This window comes from Zosterops lateralis (genome assembly GCF_965231275.1).
Source record: "Zosterops lateralis genome assembly, chromosome: 9".
Taxonomy (NCBI): Eukaryota; Metazoa; Chordata; class Aves; order Passeriformes; family Zosteropidae; genus Zosterops; species Zosterops lateralis.
This window is the reverse complement of record NC_139769.1, coordinates 7,334,729-7,360,252: the sequence shown is the minus strand read 5'-3', so window position 1 is coordinate 7,360,252 and position 25,524 is coordinate 7,334,729. Positions and strand designations below refer to the sequence as shown.

The following is a 25,524-nucleotide window of genomic DNA, read 5'->3' as shown; positions in this document are numbered from 1 at the left end:
GCTTTAAATTATGTTCACCAATGGTATTTTTATATTCATAATCCACTGCTGCAGTTCAAACTCTGCTTAGGGTTAAAGTGAAAATAAACTTGGTAATTCATCTCATACGCTAACCATCATTTGTCAGCAGCACAGATCTATTTGCACACATGGCAGATTCTGCTGTTCTGCAAAGTGCAGGGCTGGAAAAGGGAATGTTGCTGGAGTGCATTACACAAAAGTTGCATAATAACCGAATCTGTAACAAAATTATTACACAACCCTATTTCATTAATTAATGGTATTCATCCTTTTCCTTTAAATACTATTGGCAAAGCCAATAAATATTTATATGAATCTCTGCATCTCATGAAAAAATTGAAGGTAAATATTTTCAAGTCTTTAACATTTTGACAGATCTCAAAATCAGGTGTTTAAAAAATTTAATCTGAAAACACATTCAAAATATTTTAATATTCCTGAAAAGATGGAGAGGGGAAAGGGAACCAAGAGTATAGTCTCCCAAAATGAGCCTGTTATAGGTGAAATTCTCGCAGAACAGACAAGGACTGAAAAGATTCACCTGTTCCTGACAGTGTCAAGGAGAAAAGCATTTAAACTGTTAGTACACTGAGAGCTTGTGAACAGGAAAACATTGTGAGTCTTCTTATCCACCTGCAAATTGTATTCTGCAAAGTGTCCCATGAATATTTTTGAAAGTGCCAAGGAGGATGGCCCCTGTGAGTGCTTAGTTGCATTGACTTTTGCTTTCTCAAATTAGCATCTCTCCACAGGACCTCCAAATGGTTCGTGTTGACAGTGTAGGAAAGAGAAACAAAGGTAAATCACTGTTTAATGAGGAGCAAGGCATTCATTAGAAATGAATTACACAGATGAATGCAATTCATTTTGTTACAGATAGAAATGGATCTCTTGTAGGCAAATGGTGATATTACAGCCCTAGGCTGTGTAAAAAGAATAGGCAAAGAACATGCAGAATGAGACATTAGACAACCTGAAATGAAACGCAGATGGTAGCAATAAATACTAAGACAGATGCAAAAAGAAACAGATAAACAACAAAAAACAGCTAGGCTTATTTTAGATCATTCTCCATTCCCCAGAGCATTGTGGATGCTTATCCCAGTAAAACAAAAAGACAATCCAACTGTTTCAGTTTTGAAAAATAAACCCCTATGTTTTCATTTATCTGGAAAATGTAGGTTCATCAGAAAAGTGAGATAAGCCAATTCTAATGCCAGAGAGATGAGAAGAAAATAAGGGAGCCTTTCCCAAAAAAAACAAATACTACAAACTTCCAGACTAAAGGATAGACTGATGGGTATTGGTATTTTATTGGAATTTAAGAATAAATGAATCCATATGGAAAAGGGCAAAAAAAGAAAACCACCAACGTTTTCTGTGTTCATGTATTTTGGAGTATGGGATAGATTGAGGAATCCTTTGCTAAAATATGTTCTCTCTCAATTCCTTGGATGAAGAGCAGCACATGGATACTGCAGAGCCAGCTTCTCCAGACTGCTCTGCCAAACCATCTTCCATAGGACATGCAGATGACCTCCTTCTTCCTTTAAAAAATTCAGAACAGTTTCTGTCCCCTGGAATAACCCCTGGCCTCATAAAGAGATGGACACAATCCCTTACAGACACAGTTGTCTGCTGACAACTCATTGAGGTCACCAGAAACCAGAACCCCACACCAAGTGGACAGGGACAGGGAAAAACGACCCTTGAAACAATCAAGGACAGGAGCCACAGAGGAATAAGTGCCTGTGCAGACTACAGAAGTCAGCAAATACTTTCCAGTGAATAAACCAACAATTAAAACAAAAACAGTTGGGAAGAACAGTAATATTTATATTTGATTTTGGCTTTTTAAGTCAATTCATAAAGGTTAATAGCACATTCTATGCACTTAACAATGAAAAATGAATGAAAATACTTGGTTTAGGGTCAAAAAACAAATGCAAATTATTTAAAAACTTCATTCTCTTAACTCTCCACTCAATTTCAGTTTGCTTATGAAATTTATGTTTGCAAAACTTCACTGGTTTTGAAGTTTGTTTATACATCTCCTTACAAATGCTTATTTTGTACATTGCTGGCACGTAACTATCAACACAGTTCTCTTTCTGCTCATTTAACTTTTTGGTTTTACTCCTTATCTGTACACAAACCAGTAAGATGAAGAAAGGAACTGTTTTCTCCACTCACAAAATCTGAAGAAACAATGAGTTTATGTAAGTTAAAGCTCAGGAACTTTCAGTGTAGTTGGTAAGCAAATAAATGTTCCTCTGCCTTCCAACAACAATACATATAATATTTTTTTACATATGCTCTGGTCTTTGAAAGCTTATTTATACCTAATACAATCCATCCAGTGTGTTGAATATGAAAAGGCCTTTTGTTCTTTCCCTCTTTTTTTTTTTTTTTTTTTTTTAAAGTGCATTTCTAACCTCTGTTGTCTTCTGCATTAGCTGCAGATAGAGCCAGAAAAATCTCATTCTGAATTTGAGATTAATGCTGGAGTTCTGGCTCTTGCTCTGTAAATATTAATGGAATTTGGGAAGGGGTGGGAGGGAGAGAGTGGAGACTGGGGGAAGGGTAGGAGAAACAGGAACATGCATTTACAGCAGTTCTCCTTAGGATTCTCTGTCTCTTCTTGTGGCAGTAAACAAAAGACAGGTACAAAAGAAGAATCCAGCAAAAAAACCCACACCTGTGATTTTGAGCCAGAAGAAAACCAGGATAGGAAGCAAATATACGGACAAGCTGCAATTCAGTGCCTGAGGCTACAGAAGAGAAGGAAGGACAGCCTAAAAGCATTGTAGCTCAGAGCCTCATTTTGTAACGACCCAAATCATTTCCCTGGACTTTGTTCTCAGTCATTTAAATCTTGCTAAAGTTAAAAATTACACCTTCCCCTAGGTGGCTATGATCAGCTTGTTATAAAGTTGTGTCTATTGTTTTCCCTAGATATGCAATGAGTGGTTCAGTGATATCAATTACTGAGAACTAGCACTTAACATACTTAATTAGGCACTTGTAACAAAATATGCAGGGTGGAATGAACGATACAAAAATGGATTCCCTCTGTTCCTTAGGAAGGGACATTCTGAAAGGCACATGTAAATTAGGAAAAATTGCTTTTGTTCACAGAGAACCTGGTATTCTGTGATTCAAGATAAAGAGTGAAGCATGCTGGAACAACAGTACTCCAAGAAAAGGTCAGACTTGGAGAGATCTTGGCAGTCAGCTCCTCACGGTACTGAAGCAAAGAGCTCAAGAGCCAGGGCACATGACGGAGTCTCTCCCCAGGCTGAAGGGGAAGTCACAAAAAAAATGAACTGCTGAGGAATTTCAGAGTGTCTGGGAATACATCTGGCCTCAGCAGTGCTCAAAGAAAGAAAAGGCAAAAAAGCAAGCCTGCATTAGAAAATCTCTATCAGCTAGCAAAGGATAAACTGTTCCTGGAATGCTTTCTTCAATGAGGCCCTCGTTTCAGTGTCAGGATGGGTGGTGGATCCAGGCCAAAAGGTAACAGCTTCAAGTCTAAGGGGAAGGGAACTGAGGCAGAGAAAGCAACTTTAACAGGGCAGGGAGTTGGTTAAATCCAAGGGGAAATATGTTGCTGCTCTAAAACTGAAAACCCTATTGTGGGATGTAAAATAAAACTATGAAAATCTCAAAGTCTCCTTAAAGCATTCCTTACTTTCTAATTTAGAAATTAGGACTCAACAAACTAATCCCTTCAAAAAAGAGCTCAAATGCTGGGGTTTTTTCCATCTTTGGAATAAAAGCTGGAAAAATAAAGGAAGAGAGCTCTGCACTCCAAATAGATGAGGGATGGCAGGTCTGGTATCAGTCCAAAGAAGGGGCTTGGCAATGCTATAAATCTTACAGTAATAAAATGAAAGAACCTTGAACAGAATTCGTCCTTCCCCTAAGCCTTCAAAAAAATTCCACTCCTTGTGAAAAATGATATGCTGACAGATGAAAAAACTTACCATCAGCCTTCCCCATTTCCAGGCATGTACCCAGCACATATGGACAACACCTGCACCAGATTCCCCACACACTGCTGCACTGAACTGGTTTGCTACTGATTCAGCCAGGTTGTTTCTACAGAGAAGGTGAGATCACCTGCCTGGGCTGGCTGTGCACTGCTCACAGATCAGCAAAAGCCAAAGATGCATAAGAACCAAAGCAAGAATCCCATAACAAAAGCTTATGTGGTGCTTTAAAGCAAACACACCGAGCACAACAGGGCATGGATTCCTAAGTGCCACTTACACACAAATAAACAATATTCAGTACTGCTGTGACTGAGAAGGAAAACAGCATGATAATAATTTTTTAAAAAGCCACCTAGCTTATATGAAGCTGGATAAAAAAAAAAAAGAACAACTATAAATTACTTTCTTAGCTAATTTAATAGAAACATTAAAGGAGAGCTTGACCAGGAAGAAGAGATTAGATTTCAGAAAATGTAATGATCCTGCAGGCTCAGAAGATATTCAGGATACAAAGCAAAAAGAAATGTGCCTCATATAAAACATGTCTGAGCCAGGAGTACACTGAGATTACAACCACTACCAAAGAAGAAACTGAGAATGACAGTAACAAACACAGGCCAACAGACAGCAGCAGAAATGCAGAAGGTATTTGAAGAGGACAGGTGCCACCAAAATCAATGCAGCTAAATAAGGGAGAAATGTGCAAAAGAGGGGCCAACGAGGTGCTGGCACAGTCAATTCAGGAGTTAGGTAGTAAAATTTACAATATTGTTTTGTGCCTTTTTTTTTTTTTTTTTTTTTTTTTTTTTTTTTTTTTTTTGACTAGAGGAAAATTTTATTGGAAGGACAGAGAAAAAGATTCCAGAAATAAACACTGGGCACAGTGAAAGCACTTCAGAAGTATATTTACTTGGACAGAAAGGTAGAGCTGAGTGTAGGCAACAAAGTGGATGAGGAGTATCTATAAAACAGCAAGATTTTGGGTTGGAAATGACAAATTAAATCATTCCTCCTCTTGATTCTAGATTCAAGGCAAATGGACAAAAATTTTAGGAAAATATGTTGGGACATCCTAAGCATAAGCTGAAAAAGATTTCTGCTAAGGGTGTCAGAAAGTGAAGCTGACAAAAAAATGCAAGTGAGAAAAGTTAGCAGTGAAAAGGCAGAGCTGAGAGATGCCATCATCTGGGCTTGTATCACTCCCAAAATTCGAAGAACTAAGTAGTTCTGCAGCACTTCACCAGAAAGAGAAAATGACAGCAACACACAAATGAGTGACTGGAAGGTTGTCTGCAGAGCACAAAGAAAAGTGAGCAAAGAAGTCAGGGAAGAACAACACATCAAGCAGCACTGTGACAGGCAGGGCTGATAAGCACAGGAAGGTGAAGACATGCACTTGAGGAACTGGCCCATAAGGCTGCTAAATCTTGTGAAGTGAATTTCAATAAAGTCTAAAGAATAGGAAACAGAGTGAAAATAATTCTTAATCAAACTGGGGAAAGGCAAGATAGAAAGGTCTTAAACCACTGCTTGACAGGTTTAGAGATGATGGGTAAGAAGGATGATGTGCCAGGAGCCTGAACCAAGGACTGCTCACTGATGATGGAGAGAAAGCCACACCTGCTTCATACAAAGGCACTAAAAAAGGGAGAGAAAGATAAAGAAGCCAAAATCCTACAGAAGCAGAGCACAGATTACATAAACCTCTTAAGTCCTCTCTGAAGTCCTAGATCAAGACTGGCTCTTGCTCATTAATATTTAATACAGCAACACCAGTAAATGCAGAGAGCATGGTTCTGGCTGCTGCTCTCACAAAACCCAAAATAAACTCAAACTAAAAAAACAACCTACCATCCAGCTATTGAAGCAAATAATGTTGAGGTCTCAATGAGGTTTTTCTTCTAGTGGAACAACAGAGATACCCAGTCTAATTCTGGCAGGAGTGAGAGCTATTGATATGGCCACCTATTTGTAGTCAAATTTCCAATGCACATGAAGACAGAGTATATTTTAACATTCTCCTTTTGCATGTGCTCACTTATCAGCAAATTGTTCAGATCTACAGTCTTCAGTATCAGCCCAGATCTTTCTGCTGCAAGAAAAACTTACATGAATTTTCTTCATTAATTTTCATTATTAATATGAAATCTATTTTTCAGTTCAGAAGTGAATACAAAGTCTCATCAAACATAATTAACCAAAGGCAACACGACTCAAACTAATACAACTAAAAACAGTCATTATTCTTTGTCAGCAGAACTCTCCCTTTCATTTAACTTTTAGTGGTACTAGAACTTGGCTGCAGCACAAACACATGGAGCTGGACAATCAAGTTAAGAAAAGACTATGCTGAGAAACAGGAAATCATGTTCTGTGGAAGACTGAGGACTGTTTTAATCCTGGATCCAATATTTACTTAAATACTGACCTTGAATAATTCAAACTTTTCATCTTACTGTCCCCATCTAGCCCACTGAAGTGTTGTACAGATTTGTTAATATTTGTACAACACTCTGCACATGTCAAACACAAAGGATTACAGCTATTATGGAACAACTCTCTTAATCCTTTCTGAAACAAGTACACTAATACAGCATTACCATTAAATTAAAAAGAAACCCTGAAAACAAGCAGGATGTGAAAATGCTATCCTTTAAATCTTTCCTCTGCACCTCCACATGAAACTCAACTTATGGGCACTACTTTTCAAAACCTGGAACGCGATAAATATTTTACACAAAATATTTATAACAAAAGCTATGTATTTCTTTGGAAGTTCAAAAGTTCATTTAAAGGGTTCATCAATCTCAATGACAGCTATAATTTGTCAACCTGGCTGCCCTCACCAGTCCATCTGCATTAGGCTGTACAATTATATTAGGACCAAACCCTGTGATGATTTGATGATCACACAGGCCACAAAGCCATGGTGGAGATGCTGCCCATGAGAACCCCAGGAAGCCTCCACAGAATCTCTACCCAAGGAATAGGCTCACTATGGAAATAGTGGGTAGATTAAGGCATTTTATCAGTTTCCATACAAAAATCACGATGTGGTTCAGCCTCTCTCTACTATTTTTAAAGGAATTCTTTAAAAAACGCAAATAATTCACTGACTGGCACTTAGGCAATACATGGAAAAAATGTTTTACTGTTTAATTATGAAAACAAAACCTTAACTTACTTTTTCTCCCTGTTCACTCCCCTGCAAATTTTAGCATATTTTAATTAGTTTTAGTTACCATAGCTACCATAACCATGCTATCTTTGAAGTCAATTTTATTAAAATCCTGAATTTCATGTTTTTACTGTATGCTAGCTGAGCTTATACAACATTTACAAGCATAACTGGTGTTAAGTGGTGCAACATAGGTACTAAGACCACAAAAAACAACAATAGTGTAGGTCACCTGTATGTCTTCATGTTACAAAAATAAATGAGATGATTTCTGACTATTACAGTGAAGCAAAAGGCAAATGTGACTGAGGAACAAGCAAGTCAGCTGAGAAGGGTTAAAGACAAAAAAAATTGTATATTCAGAATAAGCAGGGTAATACAGGAAAGGAGGAAATTAAATATAACTGCAAAATATTCTTGCACAGATAAATTCCAGATTTTTAATTAATTTTTACTGGTGTTTTAGCGTGATGATGACATCACCACTTTCATAAGGGTTACTCCAAACCACAACTTAGCAGTTACAGTTTTAAAAGTTCCAAATTTTTTTTGCTGCTGCCATTCAGCTTTGTGTCAATGTGCCATAATAAGGCTTCAACACTGAACAAACAGACATGACACCAAAAAGACTCCACAAAATTGTGCCTCTGTGCAAGTCCTTCATATCTCAGATATTCCTACACTAGAATTCAGAAGAAGGGAAAAAATTCTTCACCCTTCATCTTACACGTGTTAAAAATAAACCAGAAATGGATCAAATACAAAATGAGTGTGAAATTTAGCTTTAAATATTTTTCATGAATACTGCCACACTTGTGTTCAGAACTATATTTAGGAGTGTGAAGTAGTTAGTTACTCTGCTATACAAAATGATTTGCTGAACCTCTGCGTAGAGCCAGCTCCTTTACCTGCTGAAAAGGTAAAAACACAGCAGTAGCACGTTGGCTAAGGGTGACAAAGTAGGCCATGCACATCAAATACCACAGTAAAAATTTTGGAAGAATTGAAAAATAAAAATGCTATTCTGAATGAGGTTAGTTCAGCACTGCCTAAACTGCTGGGTTTAGCTCCTCTCAATGACTGGAGTGGGCCCTTGGCATGGCAAGACCTGCACAAGCACAGGAGGTGACACCACCCTTAGGGACAGCTGGACTTGCTGCTCAAGGGCAGGGACATAAAAGCCCATCCCAAATACTCCCAAACCAGCCCAGGAAAAATCAAACAAATTAAAAAGAGCCAGTGAGGAATCACTACCAGTACTGGGAGGTTTCCTAAACCTCTTCTTGGTACTTCTTTACTCAGGACAGCCCTTGGGATCACCTGAGAAGCATCTGCAGGTGCTCAGACGTTTTTCCTGGTGCCATTTCTCCCCAGGTCTCTGTCACACCATCCCAGCAATGTATCCCAGAGGGGACAGGCTGGAGACTCCTGGGAACAAAGAATCAGCTGTCCCTACCACGATGGTTCATTCAGCCTATGGACTGCCCTGGGAAAGGAAATGGGACATGTGGAGCATGCAGGAACATGGGATGGAGCGTGGGGACAATGGCCACAGCCAGGACCTGCTTGATGTACTCCAACTGCCCAAGCTGTCGGAATGATGCAAGGAGGAAAATCCACAGAGAAGCCCAAGACTACAGAAATACCAATAAAAGCTTGGGCTTAAATATTACACATCGAGATGACTTCCTGACCTAAATTTTGTATATTCTTAATATAATCTAAAATCTCCCATTGCAAGTTTTTCACGTATTCCAGAATTTGACAAAGGGTCTTCCCTCCATGAACTTTTCATAGCAAAGAAGCTTGGATAGACACTGAGAAGCTGAAACAGCTTGGATAGACACTGAGAAGCTGAAATACTCTCAACTTTACTCAAAACTCAACCCTAGAATCATTTAATTTAATTTTTTTCTATGAACTGAGTTTTTACATCCTTCTGAAATACACAGTAACATCTAACCATGAGCTGCACAGGCTCTTAAAACTAAAAAACACAACCTACTCCAATGAAAAGTGGAGCACAACATTTTATAAAGGGGCAAGAAAGGATAGGGATGCACCAGGCATTAACACATTTGCTGTGGCAGCTAAGGACTTGCTGTGAGAATCTGATGGAGATATGTTTGCTATGAAAGTGTGGGTGGGAAATGTTGAGGGCAGCAGTTAGAGAGCACAATTATTTACTGGAGTCAGGAAAGAACACCTCCTAGAAGAAGACAGTCATTATTAACTTGTTAACAAATATAGCCTGAAGTAGGGAACTTTTAGAAGTCCCTGAAACTCAATTCATTCCACCTAACATTCATCACTTAGAAAAGAAAGTAAAAAGCTCTAGTGGAGTCATCTAAAGATCAGGCTGCTATAAGGTGCACATGCTCAGAGATAAAATTCTGCTTGTGACTATTAGACAAGTGTGGAAAAGCTGCAAATGGCATATGTGTGTCAAGGAGAGGGACCAGGAAAAACAGCTTTGGAGCATTTTGAGGAGAGGACAGAAAAGAAAAAAAACCAAGGGTGTGGATGATCAGAAAGACAGACTCAAACTCTTCCTGCAAAGCTGTCTGCTATTTTTGTATTCTCAACAAGACAGACCAGCTAACGTCACCTCAAGAAACTGCTCTGTAGTCAAACTCCAGTCTGCTGAGTTCTATTTTCCATTCAAGAGGCAAGTAAAATTATTCCTTTATTAGTACATAGCATCAGCTGCTGGTAGCCAAATGGTGAACTTGTTAAGGCAAGAGACATTCACTTTAATATGCCTTCTGTGGCTGGAAGGTCTAGAACTGAGTCAGGTCAACCTTTCTGGCTTGAGCCCTAGTCTTTGGTTAAGTTTTGAAATAGTGGAAATTTCCCAGGCCAGCACATCCCAGCAGTCTCAGCAGTTCCCAGTCATGCACAGAGGGGAAGGCAGAGCTGCTCAGAGTTCATCCACAACTCTTCCCTGACACTATCACAAACTACTCACCACAGAATAAAAGACAACAGCTTTTACCTCCACAACATACCAAGTCTCTCACAATTACCTGATGTTCTGAGCATGTCCTAACACACTTCCCTTTTTCATTTTTGCTTTTTAAACTTATGATGCCTTTACAGCAGTGCTCTCTGCTCTACAGCAGCAATACCCCTCACAATTGCATTGGCTTCCAACCATCCAACCTCAGCACAAAGGATCAAAGAATTGCTTCCAGACTCTCTCAAAAGAGGACAATTGTTTTATCAACTCTTTACACAACCAATGGCCCAATACAGCTTTGCATTAGAGGGATAAATCTGTACTTAGGCCTGTGTGAATTCCTACATTACAAGGGTAGAAGTTTGAAAGGTATCTAAATTTCTTGAGACATAATAGGAAAGGAAAACTCTTTCCAAAAGACAATAAACCCCATGAATATGTGTCTTGTATCTGTGTTCTTTCTCTCCTTCTTTTTTCATATTGCTAGAAAGGAAAAACAAATGGATCTGTTTTCCAAACTATGATTTATTTCCACTGCATGGACAGCATTTGATCATGAAAATATATATGAAAAGCTAGAACTTTGCTTACTTGAGCAGCTTTATGTGCAAGAAAATTGGTCACCATTCACACAGTAAAAGAACCCCATTTTCCCCTATTATTATCTTTTGTTGTTTAATTTAATATCTGTAGCATAACTTTGATCCTGAAACCTCTTCCTAATGGGGAATTCTTGGACCAAACCCTGAAAGTCATTGATGTATGGTTTGTTCAGTTAAGGGTTCTTTCCAAAAAATTCAAAATCAATCATGTACATTTTAAATATAAAAGCAACTTTATACACATTATTTACCTTCTTACTAAGCTAGGCTGGAAACCTTTAGAATTCCAAGTTCTGTACTGATATAAGAAACACTATTACAGACTTGCAAAATTATTTATAACTAAATAAGCTTGTATAACATTACACTTGGAATGTTTCCCATAAAAATTTGTCACAATCTGAGCTGGTCACTATAAAGCAAGAATTGTGAAGACATCATTCTATGATGTCTTCATAGAAGACCAAGTTTTCTCTCCAAGGTTTCAAAACCACAATAAAATCAAACACCAATACTAACATTTTGGGAGGAAATTATAACTTTAGAAGTAAGTGACCCTTTGTATACAACTTCTGTTGAATTCACCTAAGGTATTTTTACATGAGTGGAAAGAAGCACAGAAGTAAAGACTCATTTGGTGTTCGGGTGAGAAGTTTTCCAAGAATGCAAAACATAGATCTGGTTGGACTATATTGAGATGTGACAGCTGTAATAAATACAGCTGTGTGTTTCCTTGTGCTCTGGCTCAACAGGAGAATTTCCTGTAGAAATTAGAATCTCTGGAGAGCAATTAGTACAAATCACTAATACAGGTAACAAGTCCTGTTCTCTAGAGGAAACAGCATATATTGGTTTGTTCTGGTTCACGAGACATAAAACAAAGAGACATTGTACAGAAGAATTCAGGAGAGCACATTTTGGGCAGACACAGGCTCTGCCTGGAACATGGGAACTGGCAAAAAAAAAAAAAAAAGGCACTTGCTGCTGGAAAACTCAACTCTGGAGCACTTCAGCTGTGGTGAGACAGACAGGAGGAGCTGAAGGGACACTGCTGCTGCAGTTCCCCAGTGGGACACAGGCAGGTGAAGTCCAATGGGCTGCTGCTGCCTTTGGGAAGAGGCCCTGCAAACCCTGGACACTGAGATTGTTATCTTCCATGGATCTGGCAGGGAACCTGCAAGGAACACTGCACGAGCACTCCTCTGCCACAGACAGGACAGGCCATGGGCTGGCACAGGACAATGAAAACTTAGCAGGAGAATCCACTCCTCTGCTAGATGGCCTAACTAGTTCTCCTGAACTTCTGGAGTTGTAAATACCCAGAAACTGGAAAGGCTTTTCAGGGAATTCATGTTTGGCTGTTCCTGGCTCTTTTGAGGTATCTGTTTATGGCCAATACTAGAAACAGGATAATGAAAAAAGTCAATGGCTGAGCCAGGGACAAACTGGGCCACCACCAGGCTAAACTGGCTTAGGAACTGTTAGGCTTCAAACCTAAAATTAGTAAAATACCAGTTCTATGTGGCTTTAACACCAAGTTACTATGTTTAGACTCCAGAACTCAGCACTGCCTTCTAAGAGACATACTAAACAAAAGAGTTTTTTAAGCCCATCCCATATTCCGGGAAATAGACATAACCAGTACTTTGCCCAAACTGAAAAAGTCAGGCTATGAACCCAGTGTCCTCTTTGCTACCCAGACTGACATCTCAAATGGTCATTACAGTCTTCCAAAAGCCTATTGGGCAAGTCCACCCTAACCAGCAATTTGCTACAACCACCAAACTTCCTTCCTATGTCAACTATGACTATGGCAGCGAGGAATCTACACAAAGTCTTCAAGGAAACACTGCCAAAGAGTCACTATCTGGGGGCAATGTACCAACAGTACTATCGCACAGGGGCTGGACACCTTCAAATGGCCAAAATACGGGGTTATTTCCTCGTATACACTTTAACTGGCCCTCTTAGCTTGGAGAAACATTTGTTCCCTTTAAACATGAAACAAACCAAAAGGAGAAAGCCCACGCTGAACAAGAGCAGTACCTGGAGCTCTGCTTCCACCACTGCCTTCCAATTCGTGAAGTCACTTAAAACTAACAAAGCGGACATAAAACAGCACCCCTCAAATCTGGCAACAACTGCAAAGGTACACGAATGACTCCAAGCACTATAAATAAGCCGTGGATGAAAACTTAAACTTTTTTTTTTTTTTTTTGGGTTCTCACCGTGTCCCCCCCCCCCCCGCCCTCCCCGAGCACCGCCGGGCGCATCATGGGGGTCGCGGCTATTTTGGAAACCGACCCCCGGACCCCCTCCCCGGGCCCGGGGCCGCTCGGAGCTGCCCCTCCCCACCTCCGGCCCCCCAGCCCCGGGCCGCCCCCTCCCCTCCTGCTCTCCCTCCCTCCCTCCCTCAGCGGGGAGGGGGCGGCGTGGCCCCCGCGGCCCGGCCCGCCCTCACCTGCCAGCGCCAGGATCTGGGCCTTGTGCAGCAGCAGGCGGTCGCCCCACTCGCCGGGGCTCTCGTCGTCCTCGTCCGCCGCCTCCTCGGGGTTGCGGTACACGGTGTAGACCTTCTGGTTGTCGAAGTCCTGCTGGGAGGTGGGGCTGAAGTCCCGCACGCGGGACACGGGCAGCGCGTAGCACACGTTGTCCTCCAGGAACCGCACGAAGGCGTACATGGTGCGGGGCGGCCGCGCGGCTCCGCGCCCGCCGCCGTATTGTTCCTGCGGCCGCCTCTGCGCTCGGCTGAGCGGGCCTGGCCGCGCCGCCCGCCGGGCCCCAGACGGCGCCGGCCAGGCGCGAGCAATCCAGCGCGGAGCGACGCGAGCGGGGCGGGCCCGGGCGGGGGGGAGCGGGAGCGGCCCCGGCCCCGCTCGGTGCCCGCCGCCAACAGCGCCCCGCCCGTGGGTCCGCACGGCCCCGGGCCGGCCCCGCTCCCTCCGCCCCGCACGGCCCCGGGCCGGCCCCGCTCCCTCCGCCCCGCGGGGCACACGGCCCGCACGGCCCCGCCGCCACCTGCCCCGGGGAGCGCAGGGCCCGCCTCATACAGCCCCAGCCTCGGCCCAGTCCGTGCTCGAGCTCGGCCCCGGGAAAAGCCTCTGGAAGCTTTTGTTTGTCCCCGAGTTGAAAACTCCGTACACGTGTGTCGCAGAAATAGGCTTTGTTCCAGAGAATCATGGAGTGTTTGGAGACCTTAAAATCATCTTGTTCCACCCTGCTGCCAGGGGCAGGGACACCATCCCCTGGACCAGGCTGCTCCAAGCCCTGTCCAGCCTGGCCTTGGACACTTCCAGGAATGGGCCATCCAGGACTTCCCTGGACAACCTGTACCAGGGCCTCACCACCCTGACCACCCTAAAGAATCGTTTCTTGGTAGCCCATCTAAACCTACACTCCTTCAGTTTGAAGCGGTTCCCCCTTGTCCTGTTGCTTCGTGCTCTTGTAATAAGTCTCTCCTCATCTTCCCTTTAAGTCCCTTTCAGGTGCTGCAAGGCCATAAAAAGGTCACCCTGAAGCCTTCTCCAGGTTGAGCAATCCCAATTCTCTCAAGTCTTTCCTCCTTGGAGAGGTGTTCCATCGCTCTGATCAACTTGGTGGTCACCTTAGGAGGGCAAACAGAGGGATAACACACAGTGGGGTTTGTTCTGAGGGCCAGGGCAGTGCAGGGAAAAGGGACAGGAGGGACCTGTGTGAGGAGAGTGGATCCTTCCTGGCCAGACAACACAACACAGAGCCCCACACTCATCTGCCACTTGGAAACAGCACTGGAGCACCATCAGTTTTTATATGTAGGTCCTTGTGGTAATGCAGAACCACCTGTACCCCATCATTTTGTGCCCTGGGGGTTGCTGGAACTGCACAAAGGTCCCCCATCCTCCCCCAAAACGAGCACAGAGAGCTGGGAAATGCTGTGCTGGCATGTCAAACAAGGGTTAGAGACGGCGTAAATTTTAGCACAAATTCCCAATCTTTTGGAGACCCTTAGATACCAAGTACAGATGGTTTGAGCTTCACTTATGGAAAGGGTAATGTGGCAACACTGCTTATGGTTCAGAGCAAACTCGTAGTGCTATTTGTAGTCCTGAGGTCTGTTTTACCCTACCAGACTTAGGAACGGAACAGGGTGAACTATTTAATGTAAAAATAGAAAAAAAAAAAAAAAAAAAAAAAAAAAAAAAAAAAAAAAAAAAAAAAAAAAATGAAATACCAGAATGAGTATGAGAGAGAGGCATCACCAGCTTTTTGTTTGCAAAACACCAACACAAAATGAAACCAAAATATTGTCTTTGTGGGTTTTCGTATCTCTAGGCATTTGCAGTGCTATCTGTGCCTGTTACACTGAGTAAAACCACACTGAACTTGTTTTTCCTGGTTATCTTTTATAGACTTCCTCCTACATGGGGACAGACCACAAGCTGGAAAACACTGGAGTTCAGTTTTAACTGAGCACTGGCACAGGTTCCCAGAGAGCTTCTGGAGTTTCCACTGTTGGAGGTAACTCAAAAGCATCTGGACATGGTGCTGGGCAACCCCTTAAACAAGGCCTGGATTAGGTGAGCTCCTGAGGCCTCTTCCAGCCTCAGTCATTCTGTGACAGTGCCAGAAACTTTTTGTTATGCCCAGCAGAAATCTCTCTGTCTTAAACAGCACACGAAAACATAAGGAATCCATACAGGTGTAGTTAAGCCAATGTAAGTATTTCGCCAACAAGCTGTAAACTTCCCATACAGTAATGGCAGCTTTATTATTTTAGCAATTACAGAGTTTTGCAAATACTCCAGTTTAAGATTGGGGATTTAAATGGCAGTACTTTATGTTAACAATAAAGTATTGCCAGACTGGTGTGTAATTACAGGCAAATATAAGTCTGCTACAAAGTATGGATGACAAATGTATTCTAGTAGTGAGTCTGCAAGGGAAATGAAATTCCAGCAAGGATTGTGTTGCTGATCAAACAATACCAGCTGCTGTAGCACTGCTGTCTCCTCTACCTCGTGTTACAGTGGGGTGCAGGGAGCTGCAGAGTGATGGCAGGACAGGCTGATTGCTGGAATTACTCCATGGACACTCTTAAAATTATGTGAAGGACAATTTTGTACTACTAAGTTCAGTGGCCAGTGAGGGATTGGATAGACTGCCTCCTGCCAAGATTGTATTCCCTCTACAGCTGAATTCTATTAGGGGTGTGTAAGGCTGCTGTCCAGGGAAAAGAACTCAGAGAAATGGTAAAACTGGAAATAAAAGGAAACAAAGAGAAGGTCAGGACTCAAAGATTAGTTTGAGTTGGAACGGGAGAGATCCGTTAGGGTACCAAGGATACCTGGCTAATTTGTCCCAATGAAAGAAAACCCAAAGGCTTCAGCGAAGGCAACTAGTACCATAGTGGGTTTTTTGGTTGGTTGGTTGGTTGGTTGCAGTTTTTGGGGGAAAGGAATACCCTAAACTGGTGTTTGCAATATTTTACATTTGAATGTTCAGTTACAGTGAGGACTAATGATTTTTGTATCAGCAGCAAAAAAATGAAAGGTCTCAAATCCTCTAGGCAGGCTGTTTCCCAGTTCTCCACTGAAGGATATTTTTGGGAACAGATAAGGGTTGAGATGAAAAATGCATGTTTACTCTTAGTCTCTTGCACACACGTTGAGCCAGAAGGCATTATAATACTAAAGAATTAATAATGATCCCGTACATTTTTTTTTTCTTCTGCCTACAAGGAACAGTGTTAATTTCTGGCTTTAAAATCTATAAATAATCTGCACTGGTTAGCTGTGAAGCTGAGGAAAAATCCATTAAAGCAGCGAATGAAACACAAGTCACTTGTCACTCCTGTCTTTTGGACCTTTCCCGTTTCTTCTAATGGTTAGCCAGCTGCTTTAACACAGAGTTGAGCTTGAAGTTTAAAGGTGCAGAGCTATTTTAAAGGTGTAGATTTTAAAACTCATTGTTAAGGGAATTACAGGAACCTCACTGGACTTAAATCCTCGAGCCAGTCCAGCCTTTTAGAAACAGCACAGCCCTGCTGAGAAGTAAATTGTTGTACTTTCAAAATGCAAATGAAGCCTCAGCTTAGAAAGTAATACTGTCACTCCAAGAGTGGAGAAACCACAAAGCACAGTCCCAGCCCTTGTGGGACTCCTGAGTGGCTCTTTCTTGGAACATTACTTATATTTTGCTGGTGTTATTTTTCTTGAAAAGTAAAAAAAAAGCATTCAAGCAAAAGCGGATGTCCGCAGCTTTCATGTGCACTCTGTGTTTTCACTAAAAATACAAAATGAAAAGCTAATAGTTCCAATAAAAGTTATGCAGGTGCTAAATCTCTGTTCACAGAAAAACATTAAAATTAGGCTCACCATTCACATTATTCCATATTTAGTACCAAATGCTCAAAGGACATCATATTGACTTTAAATCTGCTACAGAAGAAATTCCCATTTTCTTTTACTCTTCCAGTGGAGGTGCTTCACTACTACCTGACTCTTCAGCAGTAACCATACATTGGACTGCTGCTAGGAAGCCCTACACATTGAATATGTGGTTTAGAAAACTGTTCTTTTCTTGGGGATTTATTTGTCCTCCAAGTAGTGCATTTCTTACACAGTTGTTTTCAAACTCAAATATACTTTGAAGGAAAGATGTATTCACAGTTTTTTTGAGTAACAGTGCATGGGAACAATGGTATTAAAAGTCATACAGGTTAAAGAACAACTCAGCTAACAGTACACAGGAACTGAAGACTGTTCAAAGGTGCATGTATGTTCAGGCATACAATATACTCACAATCTAGCTAATTTTTATGAAGAATATATTGGTAGAGTGGTCAGAAGATACCTCCATTCCGTGGTTGGCATTTTTTATCTTACAGTGAAGTGCAAGACAAAGTCATTTCCGTGTATAAATGAATTTTCCTCTGAACAAAGTCATCTACAGCTTCTAGGTGTTTTGAGAGAGAGGATGGTTGGAAGGAGGGAATCTACTATCCAGATGGAGCAGGGTAAGCATTCCAGAGGGTCGTTCCCCTTTATATTTTAAGATACATTTTAACTCTTGAGACACTGTTGCCACACTGTGCTTTCAGCATCACAGTGATTACGTATAAAAGTACAAACAAACAACAACAAAAAAAGCTCCTGTTCCTGTGTGATCCTAGAAGATGAATAAGAAAATATTTGTGTCCATATATAATTCCAAAGCACTCCATTACCAAGAGTAAGGGAACCTAGATTACACAGATAAATTCTGAAGATTTAATCTTTTGAAATCTATGGCCTTAAACCATCCTCAGTCCCAATTCCACAGAGTGATCTAACTTTTCTCAGGGCTGTGGATAATACTCAATCATCTTTTACAGTAAACTCTCACACCCTCACAGAATATTCTTTCAAAGAAATGAAACCCAAGGAACAGTTTATGGATCCATTCACATAGGAGACACTTATTTCCCAGCTGGTGCATTCTGTAGCATGAAGAGGTAACAATTAAGCCAAAGTGACCACGGGAGAAGGCACTTTTCTCACTGTTAATGACTGGCTAGAGAAACCAAGGACCAAAGAAAAAAGCCAGACAGTCATTAACTGCTGAAAATTCCTGACCTAAAGGTCATTATTACTATTATAAAATTGGAAAATGAAAAAGTAATTATTTTCTTTGGGTTTTTATATGTATTAAAAATATAAAATTCCGGTGTCTGTTGCTGTGGATACTGGTCTGTAAGGTACTTATCTTTCCCGTTCTGGCAGGCTATGAAATGGATAGATCTGGGGCTGGCAACCCTTCAGGAATGTGTGCCAGACCGTATTTTCCTCTTCCAAATTACAGGTTAAATGTGCCCACAGAAAGTCGACAGGAACCAGGGGACGCTGCCAGTCGGCACCGTCTCTCCTCGGCGAGAGCAGCAATTCCCCCACCCTCCCCCAGCCTTGTCTGGGAGTTGCAAATGACCCCCAAACCTCGTGGCTTTCAGCTCCTACCCTCATGTACACCATTCCAAATCGTGCTAAATGCCACCAGCTCTCAGCTAAAATGCTGTTTTCCATGCTGTAAACTCCTTCCCTGAGAGGAAAGCAGGGAAGGCTTTGTGTGAGCTGACTCGTGCACGGACTCACCTGTAAAACGTGTCCTTCAGGTGCCATTGGCACCTGCTGCAAAAACTGCTCTGGAGATGATATTGCTCTTGCAGCCCAAATGATCTTTATTGCTACTACTATCCACTGATGGCTTCAGCCTATATATTTTCAGTCTAACTGGAAATTTTATTTGAGATTTGCCCTTTCCTATTATAAAGCAGACTTTCCCCTGGCTTTTGACAGGTGTTTTACTAATATGACTCTAAAAGTAGCTTTTACGTTCATAGATTTTGCATCACTGTAAGAATTTGATTCCTTCTGTACTTCAGATGAAAAAGTGACTTTCTTTTGGCAAAGACTAAAGTATTTTTGTAACCTTTGGGCTTCAGTCTAAAATATCATTACTAGAAACTGCCTGTGATGATGTTATAGTTTAGACAGATCCTCTAAGTAAGATGGTATTAATGACTCTTTTTCATAATATTTTCATTTTGATTTTCTATTTTCATGTCTGTACAGCACTGTTATGTCTTGAATGAGCATTTATGTCTCCTACTGACAGGAAAAATGATCCTGCAGCCCTTTTCTGCAGAGACCTATTCTGATTGAGAGGTTCACACAAGTAATGTGGAACAGACACAGAAGGAAAGGAGGTCAGGTACTAAAAATGCAAGACTGCATTTTTTCCAAAAAGGTACCTCCACATACTCCCACTTTCCTTTGGAAATCTGATTTTAGCAAGAGTCTGGACAGGCTCCAGAGATGGTTCTTTCTGTTTTGGAAGGTTCTGGACAATCAGCAGCCGCAGGAATTGGATTGAGTGAAGGCAAAGTCAAAACTGCTGAAAGAGATGTTTTCACAACGCAGTGCTTTTTAATTTATACTTCTGTCATATTCCTTCTAATCCCTTTTAAGGCTGGTTATATTATAAAGCGAGTTTTTAGAAAATGTTCCCAGGACTTAGTGCTCACATCTCACTACTTCAGAAGGTAGAGTTTGCTACTTCTAATGAAAGTCACAATCAGAGATGGACCAGCTGCTCTTCTCAAGAACATCAACTAATGTGAGCACGTAAAATCCTGTCGTGGAAGGTGAAAGGGAGATAACAGAGCGGGAATAATCCTTGGAATATTTCAGAAAAATGCCTTCCTCGGCTGTGTATAGTTAATAATCATGTTTAAATTAAAAGAACAGAAAATGAAAGCTGAAACTGCTGGCAAGTGAAAGTGCTCCCTGATCTAAAATCCTTCACTATGCTCTCTGAACTTCTCCACTCCAAGTAAAACCAGACATCTTTATCATTTATGAGTTACAAATGAAGCTGCACCTAGTCTGTTCTATAGGAGAATTAAAAAAAAGAAAACAAAAAACAACACACCAGAAGCAAATGTGAATTGGAAGGAGTTGCTGTGACCCAACTCCCAGAAATTCATACAATGGGGTAACTGTGATAGACCCCTCCAAGAATTGTTCTAGTTTTTCAAAGCAGAGTAACTCCTTTTATCTCACACAGTGTAGATGATTGGCATTCATCTTTGTCCCACTTACAAGGAAGGTGTTCCCTCAAAATAGAAAATGGCATAGGAGACTGATAATCCAAGAGGTGTTTGAAACCTCAAAGGTCTTCTTGCTTTGCTGGTATTTTCCACAAAAGCCTGAGCAACATCTATTGTTCAATAATATTTAACATTCAGGGGAATCAGGATCTTTTTTAAAGTGTGATCAGAAAGAAGGGCCCTTCCTAGGCTGTCCCAGAATTCCTCATAACAAAGAAAGCTTTGTTTCCTAAAGAAATACCTTGCATTGGAATACTCCAGGGAAACCAGGGTTCGTTTTTTTTCAAACAAAGACGGGAATGTTCAAGTTCGAGGTTCCCTTTAAATACTCTTCTAACATGAATATTTTTAAGGATGCTCTATCAAGTTCATGCATGAAATGTCACCCAGCCGTTAGTATATTTCTATGCAAATACAGCTGTGAAAGCTAATAACTGAAATCTGCATTTTTTCCACATTTCCAGTGTATTAAGCAACTTCTCATTCTTTTCTGTTCTGTAACTCACATTAGCCTCTTGTATCAATAAAACAAAGCTTGGGTTATATTGCTTCCTGCTTGAATTCTCTGCAAAAATCAAAGGTGGACATTTGAATAAGCAATTTAATGTATACATTTTTATTCAGTTCAGTATACTGATTTTCTCCTGGTAGGAATAAGAATTCTGCAAGACGACTGCAGAGAAACACACCATTCAGAATATGAATTGGAATATTCTTGCAATGCTTTTCAGTGAGGATGGTGTGATATTAAGATTAGAATCCTGCATATAATCAGATTTTGATGCTTGTACACACAGTCTGGTATTTCTTTTCCTTTACAAGATTTGTATGCAAAAATACAGCAATCCAATATTTGGAACATGCACTCTCTGCAGATACTACACAGTCCAAACTGATGAAAAAATAATGTCAAGGAAAATAAGAAAGTGTCTGAGGCATTGCAGCATACAAACTTTGCTAAATTCATCAGAAGTTTTACTGTTCTGAAGACAGAAAATATTGCAAAACCAGTCCTTCCAGAACAGTGAGAGCAACAGGGCTCGTGTCCATCCCTTTGTTAAATCTTGGACTAAAAACTGACTCTTTGGGAGCTGTAAATGTTTCTATAATCTTTCAAATTCTCTGACACGATAAGCACAGAATTTCTTTCAAATTGTCTATATTCTCCAAACTCCCTCTCTTATTATTTAGAAGCATGTATAAAAGGTAATAAAAGAGAAAAGATAAGATAGGTGGGGATTTTATTAGAAGCAAAAGGGGGCACTACTGAGAATATGTCACAGTATTTAGGGAACATAAATACAAGGCATACCTGCAACTTTAATCCAAAAATGCAAGAGAAAAGACACAATGCAAAGGAAGTCTGAATTTTGTTTAAGGGCTAAAAGGAATCAGCCCAGTGCAGTAACTCAGGATTCTGCTTCAATAGTTAACTGATTGGGAAGTAAGCTAATAATGCTTTAGATAAATATTCACTGTTGAGAAGTGATGAATTGACACATTTCTCAACAAGTAATGACAGTTCAGCAGACGCCATTATCTGTCATGCCTCTCACCTGGAGGCACTATATAGAATCCCAGAATCATGGAATCATTTAGGTTGGAAAAGACCTTTAAGATCATCAATTCCAGCCATTAACCCAGCACTGCCAAGCCCACCATTAAACCATATCCCTGACCACCACATCTGCACCTCTTTTAAATATCTCCAGGGACGATGACTCCACCACTTCCTTTGGCAGTTCCAGGGCTTGACAACCCTTTCAGGGAAGAAATTTTTCCTAATATCCAATATAAGCCTTCCCTGGTGCAGCTTGAGGCTGTTTTGTCTTGTCCTATTGCTTATTACTCAGGAGGGGTCACCAACCCCACCTGGCTACAAGCTCCTTTATGGTAGTTTTAGGGATTGTTAAGGTCTTCTCCTGAGCCTCCTTTTCTCCAGGCTGAGCCCTCCCATCTCCCTCAGCTGTTCCAGATTTGTGCTCCAGACCCTGCCCCAGCTCTGTTGCCCTGCTCTGGACTTTCTCCAGCCCCTCAACATCAGTCTTGGCATGAGGGGCCCAGAACTGAACACAGCACTAGAGGTGCCCAGCACAGGGGGACAGTCACTGCCCTGCTCCTGCTGCCACCCCATTGCTGGTACAATCCAGGTGCCACTGGCCTTCCTGGCACAGCTGGGCACAGCTGGCTCATGCTCAGCCCCTGTCCACCAGCACCCCCAGGGCATTTTCATGGTCTCTCCATAACTCACTAAAATCACTCCTGACAGCTCTCATGGGTTTAGTTTGGTTTGGGGTTTTTTTGGACTCTGTTAACCAACAGAACAAGGGTAGTAGCCATTCCGGCTCTCACATCACATAGCAAAATGAACTCAAAGAGAGGTTGGACCTAGCAAGGACTCCGGTGGACCTCAGATATCTATATGCAGCTTTACAATCCAAGAAACCCCACAGAGTTATTGCTTACCCTGCAGGGCTGTCTCAGTACAAGATCTCAAATACCATCTGTGCTCAGTGTGGAAGCTGCCAAACCCCATCCACACAAACCATAGAGCAGAGTGTTGTAACTTCCATCTTGCTCTGGAACAAAGACTGAAAAAAGACCCCTCCATCCTCTTACTTTAGTGGCCTGAAATTCTCACTCCTGGTAGGTGCAGATAGAGAGCTTCTTTCAAAATTAGGCCAAGAGAGATTTCTTTCAAAATCCACCAACAAGACCAGGAGATCACCATGGTGATGTCTCCCATTTTTAATGGATCAGCTCCTTGCAGGGACTCTTGCCTGGCAGGTGAAGTGCCTGGCTTTGGTTCCCCCATCAGCCTGAAGGGGTTCAGCCCTCCCACTCTGCACCTTCACTTGTAAAATCCTTTTCTTCACCGAAACACACATAACTTCCTCCAGTCCAAACCCCCAGGAGAGGAATGCATCTGTCTCCCAGTCTCATGCTCAGTGCATTACACTCCAGATGGGCTCTCACTGATCCCTTGTAAAGGTAAAAGCACAGCAAGTAACCAAGCTACTGCAGGGTCATGTATTTCTTCCACTGAGAGCAAACTGCTTTCAATTTACTCATGTTCACAGAATCATAGAATAGTTTGGGTTGGAAGGGACCTTAAAGATTATCTAAAATCACCTCCCTTGACCTGCTGACCGTGCTGCTCTTGATAGGTTTGGCTTTCTGGGCTGCAGGCACACATGGCTGGGTCATGTTGAGCTTCTCATTAACCAACATCCTCAAGTCCCTCTTTCAGGGCTGTTCTTAATCCATTCTCTGCCCAGCCTGTATTTGTGCCTTGGACTGCCCCAATCCATGTGCAGGACTTTATTTTAAGAGCACATATATAAGAGCAGTCACTGTAAATCAGCAAATTTGCAGAACACTTGTTATTCCTCAGTAATTTCTTTAGGGGTCTGTATTCTAGAGAGAAAAGTATTGCTGAAGTGGAAAGTAAAAAATGTAAGTAGCAATTAGACTCTCTCTTAAATACTCAAATAGCTCCAAGGTTATGTTTTCCCTGAAAAATATTCTCAGTGAGTGTATTTGGTGCTCTTGCAACACATTATATGTTTTAGCTTCTTTGGGGATTTAAAGTTTTTTAAACCTTAAGATTTTAAGGCAAATGGAAGTGGAAAAAACATGTTTACATATGAATGCCTTGATTTAATTGTTTTGCATTTTAGGGTGTATTTGATTGTGGTCCTTCCTGAAATAGCAAGATCAATATAAACGCCATGCTTAGGAAGACTAAGAAGAAAACTAGAATTCCCTCTGTCTTCAGATTCTGCCTAAAATGGCAGCTATGTCTTTGAGATGCTATTTAATTAACATCAGTAGAAGACTGTCAGTAATCAGTACTGCTGAGTGGTTTATTTACTTTGAAAAAAATATGGGTTTTAGTACATAACTTTCATCTTTTAAATTTAGAAGTTTTGGTACCAGCGATATAATTTGCGAAGTTATCTCTAGGCAATTAAAATATATTCTATCGTTTAACCTTTGGATGATGTATAAATATGCATAGACACTCCTACAAGGCAATTTGTCTGCCAATCTGGAAAATGCTAACGCTGTAGTCAATAAGTCAACAGTCTGCAATGTTAAATTATGAAATCAGAAAGAAGTGCAGTTCGCATTCAATCCAAATATAAAGATCCTAAGGATTTCCAATTTTCTGTGTGGGACAATAAATTTCAAAGACAACTGTATTCTGCCCCAATAGTCACAATCTGCAGAGCATGTTCAGGTATTGTTGGAGAGATTAAAACCACAAAAACAGAGCGGAACAGCTCAGCATCAGATAATCACAAGCAATTCTATGTCAGCAACAGACAGCTGGAGACATATGCCAACAATATTGTAGAAGTGGGAAAATGGAGATTTCGTGACAGCAAGGACGTGGGTTTCATGCATTAAGCTAAATCTCAACCCAAAACATTGAAATTGTTGTTCACAACTAACAGCTGTCTGTCACAGGGTTCAGAATGTCTACCATTTAGCATAAAAACAATGTAAAACAAAATTAGACAGAAGAAGGTATTTGTTTCTCTAATATTTTGCATGTTAAGCACCTATTTGATTTCAGTGTTATCAGGGACAAGGAGATCAGAGCATTTTTTGCCAGATCAGCTGGAAGAGCTGTCCAGTTATGGACCAGAGTAATGATTTGTGAGAAACTTGTGTGAAAAAGCAGTTAGATGGAATTTTATCTACAAATATTTGTCTAAAGATTTTTTGCTTCCAAGTACAGTTTAAAAGAAAATGAACAAATCTTGACCTAACTTGAGTTATTCTGTTTTTCCCTTTCCCCTGAGTTTCAAGTGTCCCTGTTCTTCCCTGATACTCATTCCCATCTATCCCTGCTTTTGTCTTTCACTTTCTTAAATTAAACATCTACTAAGAAGTAAGTCCAAGAATAAAGGCTGAAAAAATCCTATTATATTTATTGCTGTGAAGCAGAAGAGAAAGCAGGGAAAATACTTAGACTTGTGAAGCAAAAAATAATCTACCTTTCCACTGCTTTCTCTCAGAGCCTCCCTTATAGACCCATAAAAATCTTTTCTTTCTTTTTATTCTGTAGTTGACCATGTAAAATCAAGATTAAAAAATTCAAGGCTCTGAACCCAAAAAAATTTGTTTCCTATTTTCAC

At 41.1% G+C, this 25,524-nt stretch overlaps 2 protein-coding genes across 4 annotated transcripts in view; both read right to left on the bottom strand.

Annotated features, from left to right (window-relative positions):
- Positions 1 to 13,491, bottom strand: part of BEND5 (BEN domain containing 5) — a 31,428-nt gene extending 17,937 nt beyond the window's left edge. For 2 of the 3 annotated variants that reach the window (XM_083868090.1, XM_083868089.1), the window contains exon 1: positions 13,217 to 13,491. In XM_083868090.1, coding sequence (XP_083724216.1) covers positions 13,217 to 13,436 — 220 coding nt within the window. In that variant the 5' untranslated portion in view covers positions 13,437 to 13,491. Of the gene's footprint in view, positions 1 to 2,719; positions 2,864 to 13,216 lie in introns of those variants that run through there. The other variant, XM_083868091.1, reaches the window with a different exon arrangement.
- Positions 1 to 25,524, bottom strand: part of AGBL4 (AGBL carboxypeptidase 4) — a gene marked incomplete at its 5' end in the record, with an annotated part of 886,698 nt that overhangs the window by 340,893 nt on the left and 520,281 nt on the right. The gene's annotated exons all lie outside the window — the stretch shown is intronic.